At 34.2% G+C, this 20,571-nt stretch overlaps 1 protein-coding gene across 1 annotated transcript; it reads right to left on the bottom strand.

Moving 5' to 3' along the window:
* Nucleotides 1-12,892: 12,892 nt before the first annotated feature.
* Nucleotides 12,893-17,798, bottom strand: LOC140434536 (uncharacterized). The gene is made up of 5 exons (XM_072522875.1): nt 17,104-17,798; nt 16,618-17,046; nt 14,592-14,828; nt 14,211-14,529; nt 12,893-14,150 (listed from the first exon to the last, which is right to left on the bottom strand). The coding sequence occupies exons 1-5, from the start codon at nt 17,495-17,497 to the stop codon at nt 13,271-13,273; spliced, it is 2,259 nt and encodes a 752-aa protein (XP_072378976.1). The 5' UTR covers nt 17,498-17,798; the 3' UTR covers nt 12,893-13,270.
* Nucleotides 17,799-20,571: the final 2,773 nt, after the last annotated feature.

Here is a 20,571-nt window from a genome sequence, read left to right as displayed (position 1 = left end):
GATTTAAAATTTTACAAGCTCTTTAGAAACTATAAAAAAATTTATAATGTTTACGGACATGATATGTGCCAAGTAGGTTTATTTGAGATGAATGACTTAATATACATATTCGTTCACACACATATTCTGAATGATTGGGAACTCCTAAAAAATCGCAGTAAATACTCGTGCTATTAAAATTTAGTTAACTTTCCTTAAGCCTATACCGCTCCAGAAATTCTCAGTATTTTACTTGTACCTTACACAAATGATCTAAATTCACAAAATGTTGAATAATAGGTAATTCTACGATACCAAATAGATATCGTTCATATATTTAGTGTCTCCTTACACAAGGGAATCCGATAACACCAATAAAATTAAACAAACCCTTGTAAATATTCTATTGTTCTGGATTTATCAGATTAACCTAAGCTACCAGGATCAGCTGAACAAAATATCTGGATGGTACCTATATAATTTTTATACCTATTATTGATCGTTAATTGTTTATTTCATTTGTAGAGAGTTGTGCGATGATAAAATAACACTTAACTATGCTAAGTTACTTGAGTCTATTCAGAGGATAATACCAAATATAAGTACTTAGCCTACAAAAGAAATACGAAAATTTTGGAAAAGTGGAAAATTATTTCTCAACATAGTCTCCGTTTAGCTCGATATACTCAGCGAAATTTCAACTTCTTTAACCCGCCTGAAAAATACGTTATCTCGTGGTCTGCAAAGTAGTCTTTCGTGGCGATGATGGATGACCTCCTCATTTGACTTAAATTTCTTCCTGGCGAGTGCCTTTTTTAAGTTCGAAAACAAAAAGAAGTCGCATGGGGTCAACTCTACAGAATACGTTGGATGAGGCAACAGTTCGTAGCCCAATTTCTCCACTGCGAAGGTGGAGGTATGAGACCTGTGACCATTTTACCCTTCTCCAGGTAGTCAATGTAGATCACCTCTTGTGAATCCCAGAAAATGGTGGTCGTCACCTTTTCGGTCGACAGGACAGTCTTCTCTTCTTTGGAGCACGTTCGCCGGGTGCCGTCCACGACTGTTCCGTGGTCTCTGGTGTACACCAGTGGATCCATGTTTCGCCGACGGTTAGGAAACGACGTATAAACTTCTTCGGATTACGCTTAATTATAGTTAAACATTGCTCTGAAGTGGTCTAACGGCTGCGCTTGTTGTCCGGTTTGCACAAATGCGACAGTTATTGCGCATACAGCTTTTTTATGCCAAAAATTTTATATATTATAGTACGACATAAGCGGTCTTTTGAGGTACCTACTGTCCCAGCTATCTCGCGCACCTTAAGTTGGCGGTCTGCCAATACAAGATCGTGGATTTTTGTCACGTTATCCTCCATGGTAGCCATTTTCGGAGCACCGAGGCGTGGCTCAACAAAAACCGACGTGCAACCAGGTTTAAACTCGCTATACCAATTTTTGACGGTTGCCATCGAAGAAGAAGAGTCGTCGTTCACAACATTTAAGCGCTCTTTGATTTCGCTGTGCAATTTCTCTTCCAAAAACAAGAATCAAATCACCGTCTGATATAGCTTTTTCAATTTTTTTATACATGTAATTATTTTGTTATTATTACTTAATATTGTTTTTTTTCGCTTTCTGTGTCTACCTATAATTTCTTTCACTTTATTATGTGTCGTATTTTTCTCAAAGTTGTTAAATTTCTTGGCATTTCTTTAGCTTCTTGCATCGATCTTATTGATTTATTTGTATTCTATTGAATTTGTTTTATGTTTCCGTCTTACGTTCCTGAGGTTCATGATCTCTTGCGATATTCATTCTTGTTTCGTGTTGTTTTTCGTGAATCCATCTTCGTGAATAAAGAATTGAATTCTGTTGGAAAAAAGGCTGAACTCGTACAACGACTAAAGGACGCCCTGGGAGAAGAGGTTTTTGATCCAGAAACGTATGTGTTTGTTGAGGACAAACATGCTGCTGTGATTTCCTCGATTTTAAGTTTCTGGTGATATCACATCTAGAAAGCAGAGTTTCTTGTAATATTTCAAAAGATTCTTCTAATCTTTCGAAAGATCTTGCTTTCAAAGTTTCTACGAACATTTTTTTTTAAATAAATTCCTAACGATATTTCTTCTCTGGAAACTTCAAAGTTTCGGCTAACATCTCTTTGGATATCTCTAAGATCACTTCTAAGATTTCCTCTCTTGACGACTAAATATCTTTGTTGGAAAATAAAGTAGCCGATATTTCGTCTTTTAAAGAGAAGATAAGAGAGAGGTTAAAAAATTTCCTCTTTTGAACCGAAACTGAAAGACATTGAAAAGAAGCTGGAGGAAACAGGGATAGCAGACAGAGGAATCCGGTCAATTACAGTAGCGACAAAAGTAGACGAGACGAAGTGTAAGTTGGAGCAATGACCGAAATTTGAAGAGAGTGGGAGTTTTGTTCCGAAAGTCCCAACTTTAAAGGAGAATCGTCATGGAATAACTACATGAAACAGTTCAAATCAGCTGCAAGAGCGAATGGACGGTCCCAAAAAGGAAGAGACTATTGCTTTTCGATGAGATGCCTTGGATGTACTTCAGACCTTAACCGTAGAGGACTCAGATGATTTCGAACATTTCAAGAAGAGACTAAACATGTCATATGGTCTAAAATACCTGGATCATATCTACCAGTCATAGTTCAAAAATCGAAGACAAAAGCCAGGTAGGGCTCTTCAAGAATACGAAGTATTGTCAGACTAGTGTGATAGGTTTATCCAACAGCTCATGAAGACATGATAAAAAAGTTGGATGTTCAGACATTTATTGATGATCTTCGTGATCATGCAATGCAGAGTACACTGCAATTATCTTGTCACAAGACGCTGGTCGATATCTTGTCCACTGCCCTCTAATATGAATCAGCCTCTGGCGGATACAGTAAAGTTAGGACTGTAAAAGAGGAAGACGATGAAGACAAGTTTGAACAGCTTGTTAATCTGATAAAACCATTTCTTTCAAGAAAACGAAGACATAAGCTACTGGAATTGTTTACCGAAGGTTATTTTAAACAAAAATGTTTATTAGTACTTGCTTTTTGTGTAGAATAAATTGTTCTCTCAGAAACAACACTTGAAGCGAACGGCCATTTTCAATGTCAGTTTGACAGTTTGAACACTGATCAGATTGTCCTAGCGACAAAAATCAAAATGCGTTAGGTGAAGAGTGCATCTTTCGTATGCATATTTTGTATTTGCCGAAAATAAAGTCAGTTTTTATAAAGGTGTTAAATAAACATTGCGCGGTTTTTGTCATTTTTTACGATTCTAATGAGATCATTTGATCTTCACTCATTCATTTATGATTCATTCTAATAATAATAATAATAATAATAGCGTTTGCATAAACCACCTAACTAAACAAGACAAAATGCGCACCTGGATGAGTAAACCTCTGCATGGGCGACATCTCAATGAGATCAGCCAAGAATATGTCGACAATACAGCGTCGAACTATTGGTTGACATCAGGAAAGATGTTTCCCGAGACTGAGGGTTTCCTACTTGCCATTCAGGATCAGGTTATTCCAACAAAAAATTACCTGAAATATATTGTTAAAGATCCTCAAGTCCAAAATGACAAATGCCGATATGGATGCCAAGCCCAAGAAACTATCCAACATCTTACCGGTGGCTGCCAGACATTTGTCGGTACTGATTATAAAGACCGCCATGACTCAGTAGGAAAGATTATCCACCAAGAACTAGCTGACAAACTGGGACTTCTCCAAACCGACCATCTTCCTTATTATCAATACGTCCCTGATAGAATGCTTGAAAATGACAACTACAAGCTATACTGGGACTGCACTGTGCTTACAGACCAACCAGTGGCCCATAATAGACCCGATCTCATACTAGTTAATAAAATTACTAGGCAAACAACACTTATTGATGTGGCGATACCCAACACCAATAATTTACGTGTTAAATACAACGAAAAGATCGCCAAGTACAGAGATCTAGAAATACAAATCAGGAGACAATGGAGAATGGAAAGTATCCAGACGATACCCATTATTCTTTCTACCACTGGAGTCATCCCGAAGAGCCTCCTAGAAAACATAAAAAAGCTGGGTCTAAACGAACATCTATATAAGATTATGCAGAAAGCTGTGTTACTTTCGACGTCCAGATGCGTACGAAAATTTTTGGGAGATACACCGACATACCAAGTCACCTAGGACTCGATAACATGGAAAGAGTCCCACCAGAGCTCAATCCTTTTGATACCATAGGTATCTGGGATGAGTGAATTTTCCCCTTAGAGGGAGTGTGAGCCGTATGGCTAAATCTGGATAATAGCGTTTATTGTAAAACAGAATTCATTTATAGGACAAAATACAATACTAAAGTTAAATGATATATTAATAATTCATAAGTACTAACTAAATAACACATTTTTCGAGTATTTTACCTTAACATAAAGAAACTACTCAATCACCTAGGTAGATCTCAGCCATCCCAGTAAGCTGCTTTAAACTGCAGTGAAATATATCGCAGTAAGCACTTAAGGAATTATAATAGTTGCACATGAGAAATAGAGGAGAATTTAACATAAGATTAGTTCTAGCTTGTGTATTTCTGAACGTAATCGAATTTCTCACTGGATAAGATGGAACGTTAAAATTTATTTGTCGAAGAATATCAGGGCAGTCAATGAGATTATGTAGTAGCTTGTACAGGAATATTAGGGAGGCATTGAAACCTTTAACATGAAATTTAGATTTAGAGTTTTTATAATAAATATCATTATAATCATTTTTATAATACATGTCATTTAAAATATACCTAACTTTTTCATTACAAACGATTGCACGTCATGGAAAATGACTACACGAAGACGGTATTGGATGGCATTTGTAGCTAAAGATGTTTAGTTTCGAAAAACAAATTTATGTATTTGAAAAGAAGCAGATTTAAACATTTTAGATCATTTGTACTGTAAAAGTTTAAATTCAGCGTTTTTTAGGCATATTGCAAATGCAATCGATCAAAATCGAAATTTCATGCTGTAGGTTTTGAAGATTAAGCCGTGACAATGAAAATTTCATAGTGATCGCTCATTGAAAGTGATAAAGTTTATTAATCTCATCAGAATCATAAAAAATGGAAAAAATTATAAAAACACCTTTATAAACACTAACTTCATTAGTGGCCGAATACTAAAACTGCATACGAAAGCTGTTTCCCTCACCGTTAAAACGCATTTTGATTTTTGTCGACGGGATACTTAGATCACAAGATACCGAATTTTTATGAAAATTTATTTTGCTCGCTTAACTGATATTCAAAATCGCCGTTCGCTTCAAGCGTTGTTTCTGAGAGAACAATTCATTCTACACAAAAAGTACTACTTATAAACATTTTTGTTCAAAATAATGTCTCTTTTGTCTAAAATAAAGCAACTTTTTTTATTTAACACATTTTTCTCTACGGCCGGCTTACAGATTCTTAGTAAGTCTCCTGTACGTGAGGGGTTTTAGGGAGAAGCCGAGGTAGGAGTGGTACATTTTTTGCATATTTTTTGAGTCTCAAAATTATTATTCTCAGCTAATGCAGCTTGTTTGCATGATTTTTATAGGTTTAGTGGAATTTTAGTCTCTGGCGACTGGAGTATATAGGTACTAATATATGTACTATATAGGTATTAATCAAGAAACGTGCTAGCAGGAAAACTAAAACGGGTCAGCGTTAAGGAGGCAGCTTCGATCCAGAACATTTTCAAAGACCCTCTGTCGTATTAATAGCTTCGTGAAGATAGTGTATACGTAGATGGATAAATTAATGGTAGAAGGTGAACATTGTTAGTGGATTCCGAAACGACTAGGACAATACGTCCGACAATTATAAAGAGCCGTAAGAAACTTTTACCAACGAGGTTGCGACTGCAGACTGCCACAGGTGAAAATGCAAACATCTTTGGAGAAATTCAGGTGTAATTAGAAATTAGGGCATAATGTCATAGTTGCTGATATCGAAGAGGGTGTTGTGTTAGGAATTGACGTAATGAATTTGCATGGATTTTAATTAGATTTTAAAAATAGGGTAAACAAAGTAATGAGCTGGTATTTTTTTGTTCACATGATGACCCCACTGTGCAAGCAGAAGATACGGTTATATCCGCGAGAAGTGAAACAATCATAGTAGCGCAGCTGAAGGGAATGGTGGACGAACTAACTCCTGTTATATGTTGTAACACTTTGGAACCATGACGAGGAGGTTGACCGAGAATTATAATTGGAAAGGAAATAAGTACTTTTGCTAAAGACATTCCTGTGAATGAAAGACTTATTAATCTCAATAACGATTCAGTGACCATCAAGAAAGAGACCTCAAGTAAAGAAGACTTTAAATAAATTAAAATCATTATTTCAATAATACATATAAGGAGATAATACTTAATACGGAATAATATTTCCAGATTGGTTCCAAAAGTCTTTAACTAAATAGTTTGAATATTGAATTTTTTGTTTTACCTTGTATAAATCTCGCATAATCAAGAAGACGTTGCTGGCCTAACAACCTTAAAACTAGGCAACATCTCGTTCATTTTTCAAGCCGCTCCTGACATTTATGTAGAAATTTCGTGCCGCGTACATTTTACTGTTTCAAAATACAGCGTACGACTTTCTCTTTTTCTTTACTATTCACTATTAAATATAATTACACGAAGCCGGTTATTTATTATAAACAAAAATTATTACACGTAATCAGGCGAAGAGTCAAAGTTATTGTTCGAATTTAATTTGATTGCCGAATTCAACCATAACGCTTATATTGAGTTTATTCATTAACATGGGAGGTGTGTATAATTTGATAGGCATCTGTAGATCAATACTAAATTGATTACGAGTTAAATTTTCCCGTTATATTCATCACTATTATTATATTAAAGTTGGAATTTGTAGTGCCAAACTAAAGTTGTGCAAATCTAAATGTCGAGCCGCTGAAAAAATTCGTAATTAGAGCAGGCCTTGGAATATGTCTTCCTAGTTTTAGATGGTTAGCCATTCCCATAAAAGGAATTCAAAATATAATCTAACTTGTTTACAATTTTTTGCTTTCTTAAAAACACAAATTTAAAAAAAAAACAAGATACTTAATCTAAATCACGTTTAAGTCCTTTTGGTCAGTATTGTAATACAATTCATAAACAAATTCCTTTAGAGTCAAACCTTATTTGATTGTATTTAGTATGATTTAAGTATTTTTTGAGGTTCTGTAGCATCAGGAAATCCTACAAAATGAACTAGAACAAGAAAATATCTCTAACTACTTTCGAATCGAGAATTTTAGTGATACCATTGGTGTTTGTAGCGAAGCTCTACATTTGATGATCACAATTACAAAATACCTTTAACCCAGCTTGGATATTGAAATTTGGAAAATAGAAGCATTTACAAGAACAAACTAAGTAAATGTATTACTACAGAAACTATGCGACATGACTTGGGGGCGTCTGCTTCTACTCTGCACTCGTCTGCTTTGGGTCTTGTTTGTTCATCAGCAAATTATTTTGCTTCAGTCTGGCTAAATAACCCTCAATAAAATATATACTCAACTAAATAATGTATTGTCTATGTGTTTTAAGTCACATACCACTTCGTCAACTTAGAAGAGTTAATGACCTAATAAATGAGTACAAAAAAGACCATGACATAAACCTGCCAACCCATCAAGGCATCGAGGATGCCAATTATAGTCCTTTCAAGAGGGTCGCCAACAAAAACTGCAAAGAAAGTTGTGGAAAATATGTTCAATATCACCGCCGAGTGGTCTCAAAAATGGCGGCATAGCAAAATAATGAAATAACGTGCATTACACCAAAGCCCCGGGGTTAGACTTACAACGTAAAACATCATCATCATCAGCCCATAGTCATCCACTGCTGAACATAGGCCTCCTCGAAAAAAATTCATTCAGATCTATCTTGCGCTGCTGCAATCCAGTTGGTACAAATCCTTTTTATGTCGTCAGTCCATCTTGTGGGTGGTCTTCCCGGGTTTCGTCTATCCGCTCTCGGTCTCCACTCCAAGATTTTTTTGGTCCACCTATTATCCTTCATTCTAGCTTCGTGTCCTGCCCACCTCCATTTAATTTTGGCAACGTATTTTATAATGTCTTCTACACCACTTTTTCTACGAGTTCTTCATTTACGTAAAACGTAAAACGTTTACGGAAAACGTAAAACATAGTCTACGCTAAATAGCGTCCGAACACAACACCTACATGGTAGGTGCGCTTATTCTTTACACAAATGGGTAAGCAAATTGGCGATTGAGGAGAAGTATGTATTTATCTCATTACTGTATGTACTTATTTACTTGTACCTGTAAATGTGTTGACTTCATCTAAACCGACTAAAGTTTTTTGAATAAATTGTAGGAAAGTTCACATATTGACAACAGACATTTTAAAATAAAAACGTTGGACCAGTAAGCGTCAAAAAACGCATATCTTTATTACTTTTCCATATTGTTCTGCCCACTTTGCCCGTTTTTTTACCTTAGGTTTGCCTTAGGTATCTAAGTGAGCAGTGCCCAGTGAGAACGCTTCTGAATACTCTGAGTTCAGTTTTCTGAAGCTCTTTGCATAGCGGGTAGAAGGCTGAAATAACCCTTTTGTTTCTTTTTAGCCTGAAATATTTTTAGAGCACGCTGAACTACCTTTGTTTTTCTATTTTTCAACATCTTGCATGATACGACTTTTCTAAAAAGCACAATAATCTATTGCTACTTCATCATTCAATCTTCGCTTATCCACTGCTGGACATAGATCTCCCTCATAATTTTCCATCTATTTCGATATTGTGCCTCTTGCATCCAATTCCTATGATAACGTTTTAAATCGTCAGTCCAACGTGTTGGTGGACGACCTCTGCTTCGGTAGGCATCATCTCTTGGTCTCCATTCCAGTATCCGCTTTGTCCATCTATTATCTGTCATTCGAGCCACGTGACCTGCCCAGTTCCATTTCAGTGTTGCTACTCTCTCTACTGCATCAGCCACTCTTGTTCTTTGTCGTAGCTGGCGATTTGGGATCTTGTCTCGTAGTGAAAAGCCCAACATAGCACGCTCCATCGGCCTTTGACACACACGGATCTTTTGAACTGTTCTCCTTGTCGTGGTCAAAGTTTCCGCACCGTAAGTTAACACTGGCAAAACACACTGATTAAACGTTTTTCTTTTAAGGCATATTGGTATATCAGACGATTTGAAAATATGGTTCAGCTTGCCGAAGGCTGCCCAAGTCAGTCTTATACGACGGAGAAGCTCAACGGTTTGGTTATCTTTTCCTATGCGGATCTCATGACCTAGGTATTTATAGGCCATTACCTGGTCTATGGATCTTGTTCCTACGCATATATCTTCGCTGACTACAAGATTTGTCATCATCTGGGTTTTAGATATATTTATTTTCAATCCCCCTTCTAGTGAGGAAAGGTAGAGCTGATTTAAAAGTTCTTTGGCCTCATCTATCTTATCAGCTATTAGTACAATATCATCTGCAAACCTTAGATGGCTAAGCTTTTCTCCGTTTATGTTTATGCCCTTGTCGGTCAGTTTTGCCCTTTTACATATATATTCCAAAAGCGTAGTGAACAGTTTCGGCGATATGGTGTCCCCCTGGCGTACTCCACGTTGTATCGGGAATTTCTGGGTTTAACGATCACCCACTCTAACACTGGCTGTTGCGTTTTGGTATATGTGTTTAATTATATTTATATACCGATAGTCAATTCGGCATTCTGTCAAGGCTTCCAACATTTTTTGTTGATTTATGGTGTCGAATGCCTTTTCATAGTCGACAAATATTAAAGCTGGAGGTGTCAGCTTTGTGTTTCAAATGTTGTCACGCCATGGAGTGGGGTGTCAACTTTGGAAAAATGGCGTGCACCCTATTCTTCATGCTATGGCATGCTGGACGAGCCATACAGTCTGTAGTCAACACCCCGAGGTATGAACAGAAACACAAAGTGAATAAATACTCATACGCTTATGAAACGCACCTGGCGGATCATAAGGGCCTTCACATTTTATCTTTTTCAACTTGTCTTGAGTGAAATGTCTTTCTTTAATCTTTCCTATCAGCCTCTCTTGGCTAACTCTTGTTTCTTCCGACCCCGAATGGCGGTGGCGATAAGGTTTCCTATTGCTACTTATAAGGTATGAAATATTGTAGATGTTGTATTTCCTAGGATTATCGATAGTCTACTGCAGCCTTAAGCGAGACCTTCAACGATGCAATGGGACACAATTTCATTACACCCCTGATTCTTATGCAAGCTAGTCTTTCTACAACTATCACTGCCTTTTTTTCTTTCAAACAACATACCACCCATCACTATCCTGCTGTTCTCCGTCTTTAAGGTTTCAACTTTCCTTTGGGCTTATTTTGTTTGATGTTATTTTCTTACGTATCGATGACAAATTGATCACTGTTGTTTTATTTAGGTTAATATTGTTTAAATTCCATTCTTCTTTTTTTCCTTATATTTTTTATACAGTCTAATACTGTTACTCTGCAGCTTCTTCTCGTGAACTTTATATTTGTTGTTGTAATTTTTCTATCGCTTATTTGTTTTCCATTTTTCGGCTCTAGGTGTCATTATACTCCGTACCGTGGTGTTGTAAACAGTTTTTTTGTAATCTGTCTATTCCTTAGTACCTTGTTTACTTGTTGGATAATATTCTAATCTGCGCGAGACTGCTGTTGTTATCCTTCTCAGTCTTTCTATTTTTGGAATTATAAATTCTTGATATTTTAATTTTTAAGTGCTTTGAATTTCTCTGTTTTTCAAGTTTTTTACTAGGGTCTTGTTAACCTTCCGATGACCAACCTTTTTTTTTCGCGGATGACCAACGGGGGATCAGAAGTGACACAATTGACAAAATAATAAAGTTGTTTTACGAAATAAAATAAAAATGATTAATAAACATTAGTAAATCATCATCATCACTGGCTTTACAACTCAGTTGAGTCTTCACCGCATCCACTATCGCTCTCCATCCTCTACGAAACATTAGTAAAACACATTTTTAATTACAACTGAACAAAAACAAGAAACATCATTCTGAAGTTAAAATTTAAGAAATTTGAAAATATACACTAATTTACGTCTCCACAAGATCAACAAACATTTTTTTTTTAAATACGGGAATGTTTCTTTCAGACAAAATATTTACATTTTTCTCATTTCGATTGCAAATTTTATAGCAGCCACGTTTCCTGGGACTTTCAGTTGGCTCTGCGTATTCAGAATCTTCTGAAAATTTTGTTAATACCATATCTATGGCTGTTTGAATATATTTAAGAAAAGCTCAAAATAGAGATAAATTTGCACTAGTCATCGCCAAACTCCATTAGAGACGGCACCTAAACAAGAAGAAGACCAAGTTTAGTTGTAATTCTATTGTTATCTTGAACAACTGACATTTAAAAAATGTCTGGCCTAACTGTATCTTAAACAAAGTTCTCAATATATCAGTCACAATGAAGTACGTCCACCAAATAAGTGGTAATTATAGGACCTGGGAATCTATTGGTTGGTCAACTACAACAATCGCGGAAATTGTCAAATGTCACTCTCACAGGCAAACCTTGAAAAGATGGAAAGGAGGGCAAGGATGTAGACTTGCCAAGGTAACACTAAGTAACCTTGAATAGTTAGCATCAAAGAAGTAGACTACACTAAAACTGGCACAGTACATTAACTGTGATTGGTCGGTGGGCGTATCTTAATTTAAAATTTGGCGGGTTTCATGTTTATTAAAATGAAAATTGGGTATTGGTAGTAAGCCGATAATATTTATATTTTAGGATTAAGTTATTACAGTTTTAATTGTATTATTATTCCTACACTGAAAATGGCAAGGTACATTTGCTGTTATTTTCTCGATGGGTGTATCTTAATTTAAAATTCGGCGGGTTTCATGTTTATTAAAACGAAAATTGGGTATTGGTAGTAAGCCGATAATATTTGTATTTTAGTATTAAGTTATTACAGTTTTATTTGTATTATTATTCCTACACTGAAAATGGTAAGGTACATTCGCTGTTATTTTATCTGTATGGGTGTATCTTAATTTGACATTCGGCGGGTTTCATGTTTATTAAAATGAAAATTGGGTATTGGTAGTAAGCCGATAGTATTAAGTTATTACAGTTTTATTTGTATTATTATTCCTACACTGAAAATGGCAAGGTACATTTGCTGTTATTTTATCGGTATAGGTGTATCTTAATTTAAAATTCAGCAGGTTTCATGTTTATTAAAACGAAAATTGAGTATAGGTAATACGTATTTTAGGATTAAGCTGACTATTTTTGAAATCTTAGAGATGCCTTTTTTATTAAATATTTAAGTATTGTTTTAATTTTTTTGATGAGGTAATTTTGTTAAGAGGTTCTTATGAACATGTATCATTATTCTCTTTGTATCCCATGTGGAATCGGCTTCTCTAATTATTTTACTTACAAACTTTTCTGTTCTGTACCAAATCAATGTGAATACCTTTTACACCCATATCTTGTCTCCACTGATCTAGTCGTATCTTCAGTTCTCTCTCAGACTTTTTTACCAACACCAAATCAGCTACATCCATTAAAGACCAAGGATCTCACCTTGAAGTTAAGCTGTTATCTGATCCAATACGAATGAGAATATGGGCTTAAGACAGAACTTTGATGAAGCCCTACTTTCACACAAAATTGGTTATTTTTCATATTCATTCTAATGCTAGTTTTTAACCCTCTCATACATGTATTGCACCACTTTCACATATTCATTGCCACTCCTTACTTAATGTCTTCTACAGTAGGTTTCTGGTAAGTTTGTCATATAACTTTTGCAAATCAAATAAAACACTAAATAGCTATGTTTAATATTTATTTTTTATTAAAATCTGGGAAAATAAATGAGGGGGGGCCTCATTGGTGCAATGGCGAAGGTAAAACCCCTCTAAACCTCACCTAGGACCCAGTACATCCCGATTTCAAAATACAACTCTAATACAAAAGTCTACAAATAACATCATTACTTAACATGGCTTTAAAATTCAGGCCTAAATTAAGCATATATACATATATTTTATGAAATTTTACTATATTACTAATCAAGTAAACATATAATAATGTTAAATTAACTAACTTTCTTGTAAATAAGCCTATAAAACTATAATAAAAATTCAATACAGATACAAAAACAAAAAATACATGTGAGCTACAAATGGTTCAAATTTAATTTTCAATCAGTTTCTTTTTTTATTGGAAGGAAAATATTCCTGCTTTTCCATTTTTCGCTTCTTTGTAATATCCTTAGTGGTTTCCTGAAATTTTTCCTTCACTTTACGCTTTGCTTCTTGAACAATTCTCATAAATTTGTCATGTACTTGTGTATAAATTTCATCGTCTAAGTCATCTAAGCTGTCTATGACATTTTTGAAGTTTTCTTTTTGAAGACATCGTTTGGTGTTTTCCTGGATCACATGTCTCTGTTCCAACTTCCCTCTGACAAATTCATTAATTTCCTCCTCATGACTTGATTTGATAATTGAATTTTCTCCTAAACTCCTTGCAGCATCATCTAAAACAGAGTTAGTACCCATGCGCTCCTCATACATTCTTACCAAGTGCACATGCTTACACAAGGTATTCCTCACCACATATTCAGCACACTCACACTGGTATCGATGAATACAAATTTTACACACTCTACAAAACAATGTCTTACACTCATTTTCACACAGTTGTCTTATCCTTATGTTATATAATTTATTAGGATCCCTAAAGGATTTTACCTGAAATTGTCCATATACCTTCAAATTCTTCTTAACTTCCACTTTGTCTTTCATTGTTTCTGCCATTTTGTGTGCTTTTGCTATAACCCTATCTTGATAATTGTTCGCGTTTGGTCTTTCAATGTCTATAATCCTCTTCCACATTTTGATATCCACTAGATCATCTATGGTGTCTAACAACTTTTCGATTGCCACTGCACCATTTCTTCTTAGGTGGTTGGTTTTCAGTAAATTGTTGAATGATTCTATCGCCATATTTGTATTGATCCCTGAATTTCTTCTGTAACAGTGGGCCCACATTTTGATCCTCTCTTCATTCTGAAAGTAATACCTACAAAAAAACATATACTTAAGGATGACTTAAAATGTATGATTTCATATATTTATTTACCCTGTCAGATAATTAAAAAAATCTGTTTCATTTGCCTCTTGTAATTTTATTAAATATTTCTTGCACAACTCCATGAATCGATCTTCATTTGTTTCATTAATTATTCTTTTCATTTCATTTTTCATTTCTTTCTTCAAAACTGGATCCTGTATTTTCTTCTTCCCTTGAATATTCCAACTTCTTACAACATGCCAGGTACATAAAAGCCGTTTTGGTGGATTGCCCATTATCTTCGCCCATGCATTGTAATATTTGGCATCATCATCACTCATGAAATGTTCTGCATTAATTCCGGTCTGCAACTTATTCTTGAGGGCACCTAAAAGTTTTTGAAAAATATCCTTATTTACCAGTCATAAACTGTCACTACTCATATCATACCTAAAAAAACTTCTTGAACTTTTTGGTCCAATCTGTTTGACAATAAAAAAGCAACCGGAAATCCTGCATTTCTATCATCTTTAATGAGAACTACAGTCAAATCCAGCCCCCTCTTATTTGTCCCATGTGTTCCATCCATACAAATTATGCTAGGGAATTTCCTTAATTTATCTTCCATTACAGAATTCATAAATCCTAATGCAAAATCTTCTTTTTTAAGTACATCATGTTGTTCTCCTAATAAAAATAAACCATCAAATTATGTTTACTTAAAATTTATAGTTTAGAGATAATTCAAGATAAATGGTAAGAGATTGAAATTTTTTTGTATATTTTGGTAATCATACTTTTTCAATTACAATAAAAATTACCCTTTACAGTAGATAATTTAAAACTCCGAAAATTTAAGTTATAGTACTGAGCCCACGATATGATAGATCTGAGGGGAAAATGTAGATTCTGAATCTTCTGAAGGCAAAATGAAAGAACCTTCAGCAACAGATTATATAATAAAGCAAGTCATAAAAACTTAAATGAGAAAAGGGAAACCTGTAAATAAGCCATAAAAAATGCATCCAAAAAGTACTAGGAATGGAGAAAAACAAAGAAGTGAATGGTTTTATAAAGAATAACTGAAAGAAAAAACACAAGGACATACAGATAGAAACATACAAAGGATGAGCTAAGTGGAAACAGAAGATGAATAGCTATGAAAGGAAGAGAAACAAGTCCACAAAAAAGAAGAGTGAAAGTACAGATGGAGAACAACTTTAAGAGTTACAAAACCTAAGTAAAAGAGCAGTTGCAAAAAAGTCCTACATGAAAAAGCAAATGAAGAATTTAAACCTAGGACCATGATGTGCTGAGATTGAAGGCAATATATTGACAGAATAATATGAAATAAAAATATGGACAGAATATTATAAGAAGAAACTCGAAGACAGCAAGGATGCGAACCATAAAAATTACATTTGACCAATTAGATAGCAGAAAAAAAATCTCTCAACAATGGTGATCCAGCCTGATCAGACTAAATATCATCTGAGCTGATTAAGCAAGGAGAAAAGTTATTACTGAAAAAAAAAGGAGAGGCTATTTGGAACACAGAAACTACCACCCAATCACACTTCTGAACATAGGATACAATATATATGTAGCTCATTACAGCATAAGATCATATTATTATGCAGAAAAAATTTTAGGCAAGTACAAATGTGATTTCTGAAGGCAAAAATCAATAATAGACCAGATATTTTTTCTACAGGAAATTCTCAAAACCATCAATGCAATATCAACAAACACAATCTCATCATAAATGTTAAAAGTGAATATGATAACATAAATGTAGGGTATCTAATCTAAGTAATGACAGAAGGAAAAATCTTAAGATGTGTAAAAGAAAATTGTATGTGGAGATGTATTTTTAACTGTACTTGGATTTGGATATATCATAACATTCATTCAAATAGGATAACTTCAGTAGAAGGAACATGAACAGAAACAAATAAATATCAGGTAGACATAAAACAAGAGGACAACTAAAAATTAGATATAAGGAACAAATAAAACATTACATGGCAATTTTAAAAATCAAAAATTGGAAGAACATACTACAAAATAGAACAGAATGGGGAAGTATTTTTAAACACACCAAGACCCAAAAAAGGTTGTATAAATGATGATGATAGAAGACAATAACTTAAAACTCTATAGTTATTTAAGCTATTATAGTACATTCATATTATATTAAAGTTGTTAATGTCTGACAAGATATTTATTACATGAGAGAGGCAAAGGTACAGCAGTATATTTAACCCATGAACTACCACAACCTCCACAAAAAAAAATAGCTTTAATGTAAAAAGCCAATAACTACAAACTTAGCAGATATATTATTTAAAAATGTTTTTGTAAATATAAAAAGATTTGTTGCATGTGCCATGCAAGAATAACAATTCACATAAGTCACATTGGAATAGAATTAATTATAATTGTGGTAGGTATCAAACAATTTTTTGGCGTTTACCTTCTTTCTTGAATAAGAAAGCATAATTCTTGTTGTTAGCATTCCATTCCTGAACCTTTAAGGCTGTTGCTACGATATCATTCTGATCCCGTTTGTTGTGTATATTATACTTCCTGGACAAATTTGTGAGATCTTTACTTGTTAATAGGGCAAGTCTTTCTAGTTTTGGTGTTTTCAATTTTCTTGAATCATCTAAAATTCTGCTGGGTGGCACTCCAGACATTAACTTCTCTACAATAACTTTTTCTTGGGCTTTTGAGAGATGCATGGTTCTTAATTCTTCATTATGTCCAGCATGTGTTTTCCAATAACTGACAGAAACTTGTCCTTGATCTCTCAGTTTGCAGATCAGCCTGGAAGGGCACACTCCTTTTATTTTAATTGATCCACCGGATTTCTCTGTCCTAATTTTATAGTTGGGCTTATATCCTAAAGATAGACAAGTATGAGTTTTAATTATAGCAAGTAACAAAGTATTGCACTTACCATCGACATTACTTCTGTTACACTCATAGTATAATACCTTATGTTCATTTCTATTAAGCATTCTATGCATTGCATAACTTGTCTCAATTTTCTGCATATCTTTCCATTTTTCATATTCTTGTTTACTAGAAAATTCAAAAGTTATTAGTTCAATACTCACCTGGTGGTGGTCCTTGAGATGTTTTCGTAACTTCTCATGACTTTCACAATTAGTTTCTTGCTCACATAATGGACAAACTATGTGATTCATTCTTTTCTTGGACAAATCTATTTTATGCATTCTTTTGATATGGCGATTTCGTAATCTCACATCTTTAAATGTTTTGCTGCAAAGGTGGCAGGCCCCTGAGGAAATTTCAGAGCTTGTTGAACTAGATTGAGTACAGGAATCCATAATTTCTTGCTAAAACAGACTTTAGATAATTAAAATATGGTGTTCTAACGAACAGATTTTTAAAACAATTGAAATGAAAAAGTTTTAAATTGATATTATTTATATAAGCTTGGAGTTGTAATAAAACCAGCGCCAAACAGATAAAAAAATTTTATGTGTGCTTGGTGTAGAGATATTTACATATCTCTGGCTTGGTGTTAAATAAAACCGCCAATCTTCGACTAGAAAAGCGCCAATACAAAACACAATACATAAACATAACCTCACAAATCATAGGTCGATAACGACCAATCACAGCAAATGTGCTGTGCAAGTTTTAGTGTAGTCTTCAAAGAAGTACTTGGGAATGACCAGGAAAAACCTACGATTGACAGTTGGTTTTTTTAACTCAACTAAGCTTAGTCATTGCAAACTAAGCAAACACCTCCACATAGTGGGGCTAGTAGTCTATGCAGCAAGTGTGAACAAGAAGACGAAACTATAGAGTAGGTCCTATGTGAATGCCCGGAGTTATCGTCGATACGAGAATACGCGTTTCCTACATTTTTTAGAATAATGTTTTTAAAGTTAGGCCACACTTGTGCATAATGTGTATAACGGGTTGCTTAATAATATCTGAATTGTCTGCATTTTTATTTTGTGATTTATTGTTTTAAAAACAATTAAGTTGATTAAATGTACTCAGTTAAAGAGAAAGAAGCAATAATAACAATGTTTTATTTAGGCAATAGTGTGTTCACTGTCAGTTCTTTATTTAGCATAAGATATCCCAATAGACTAATTCCAAGATTTTCAAAAAGTTTAAAAATACTGGGACCGTGATTCCTAATTGTATGTATAAAAACAATTGCTGAAGTACCAAGAACTTTAAAAATCTAAACGAAATCAATGTATTAACAGCAGTAGTTGAAAATCCTACAATAAGTTCTTGGACCATTGCAGACCAGTTCTTATAAATTTCAATGTCATCAAGAACTAAGAGGAGCTGCTGACAGACGAGCGGAATTTTGTTATGGAATTTAGGGGAGGACTAATTTAGAGAGTCTAATAATAATAAAATAATAAAGAGGACAGACCATTTAAAAAAAATATTTTGTTTAGCGATGAATGTACATACATATACGTTAAATAATAAACCAAATTTTCGTCGCCAACCAATCAACCAAATGTCGCTAAGAAAGCTTGAGGATATTATTGAAAACAATACCCAATATCGTCGAAAAACAAATGTCTGCTTAGGAATATTTAGATATAATATTATTGAACCATTTTTCTATGAGGAAAATTTAAATGCAGAAAAGTTTTTGGACTTGCTACAAGAAGAGATATTACAGAAGCAACTCCAGATGAAGAAGGAATTTGGTTTTAAATGGATGGATTTACTGTGCACAATAACTGGGAGAATTCCTTAAAAACAGTTCTAATAATTGTTTGATTAACCCTAACTGTAACATTAAGTGACCTCCTAAATCAGAATATATAGCTCCTAACGATTATGTTATCTGTAGGCATCTAAAATCCAAAATTTATTTTGCGTATGAACCAAGTTTAAAAACTTTTCCTTTAATATTGATAGACGGACTATCACACAACGACAGTATTTCAAAAAGGAACCGACGGGTCCTTAATCATATAAGATAAGTAACAAAACTAATCAAAATATTAATTAGCACTAACAGAGAAAGGTATTAACATACTTAATTATATCAAATAGGAAGAGGAAACTTATTGCCAAGTGACATCATAATGTGTGAGTGGTGAATAATAAAACAGAATCGTTGATGTCAATATGCTAAAAAGAACATATAACCATGACAGATAGTAGACGTAGATAGTAGGAATTAGCTCTGAAAACGCAAAAGAAGAATATAAAGAAGAACCCGGATAAGGTAAATAAAATACATATACCTGAGTGACCACTAATTTCAATCATGAATAAATGTCATAACAAATAGAAAAAGCAATCTTGATTATTTGGAACTGGTTTGATTTTTAAAACCTTGCCCTACTTTTTTAAACGTTAATCTACTACACTAACTTGTTGTTAATAGTTCAAAAAAGGGTCAATTAAACCGAGACAATGACTCACTGTGTGAGTCAAAGAACCGGTATTTACGATTCAAATATACACCGATTGTAGGTACATTCATAATCTCAACTGTAATTTACACTTATTTCAATGCCTCACACTGTTACACACATGTGAAAATTTCATTTAATTTAGAAACCACTTACTTCAAATTAAAACACATGGCCAGAATAAAGCTGCATTTACATCTAGCAACCGCACTAAAGTGGCTCCTGTCTACGCGAACAAACATAACGAGCCCTTTGTTTTTGTTTATGTTCGGGTTTTCACTCTTCGTAATATTTAACAGTTGCCAGTACTTACATAGGTCACTTGTTTATATAAAATTAGTTCTTTTTGCTCTCTGGTCGCCAGATGCGCGGATTTTGTTTTTGGAACGACATTTAATGATCTCGTGCTATGAAACGGAATGTCGTGGAATGAAACAAACGTTTAAATATTTAAAAGTTTGAGCTGATGAAAGATTAATTTCGTTTGAAATACGTTAAGCTTTGCAGAAATTATTCTCGTATTTTTAGCCAAGTCTTTTACTAAAAAATGATGTAAATAAAGGTATTTATTGCCCTTTTGAAATTTAAAGGAATTTCGAGAAACTCACGTTGCATTCTTTAGGCCTTTTGGAACAGACTATCTTGTATATTTGTCTACATTTTATTTGGTATTGAGAAAGATAGTTATAAACTCCAATTATATATGCAAATATCTTAAAAAGTAGACAAAAATTTTAATGAGCGTATGATAAACAACGTCTCTTCAAAGCTACTCACTACGCTTTTAGAACATACTTGTAAAAAGGCACATCTGAACAAACATGGTATCAACATAAATGGAGAGGAGCTCAGTCATTTGAGATTTGTACATGACATCGTCCTTTATAGCCGATCGTATGGATGATAAGATCAAGCTTTGTTTGGTCTGAGTGTGCTAATGCAAAGACGTTTGGATGTAAACCAAGACCTCTACGTAGGTTTCATAGATTTTGAGA

The sequence above is a fragment of the Diabrotica undecimpunctata genome, chromosome 2 (assembly GCF_040954645.1).
Source record: "Diabrotica undecimpunctata isolate CICGRU chromosome 2, icDiaUnde3, whole genome shotgun sequence".
Classification (NCBI taxonomy): Eukaryota; Metazoa; Arthropoda; class Insecta; order Coleoptera; family Chrysomelidae; genus Diabrotica; species Diabrotica undecimpunctata.
Note: the sequence above shows the minus strand (reverse complement) of the source record. Positions and strands in the feature narration are given on the sequence as shown.

What these genes read in the sequence shown, in the direction of transcription:
- LOC140434536 (XM_072522875.1), bottom strand. Translation starts at nt 17,497, where the DNA reads ATGGATTCCTGTACTCAATCTAGTTCAACAAGCTCTGAAATTTCCTCA. An exon ending in TAACAGAAGTAATGTCGATG is followed by an intron (nt 17,047 to 17,103) that starts GTAAGTGCAATA and finishes GTCTATCTTTAG; the next exon opens with GATATAAGCCCAACTATAAA. An exon ending in AGTTCAAGAAGTTTTTTTAG is followed by an intron (nt 14,530 to 14,591) that starts GTATGATATGAG and finishes AAAAACTTTTAG; the next exon opens with GTGCCCTCAAGAATAAGTTG.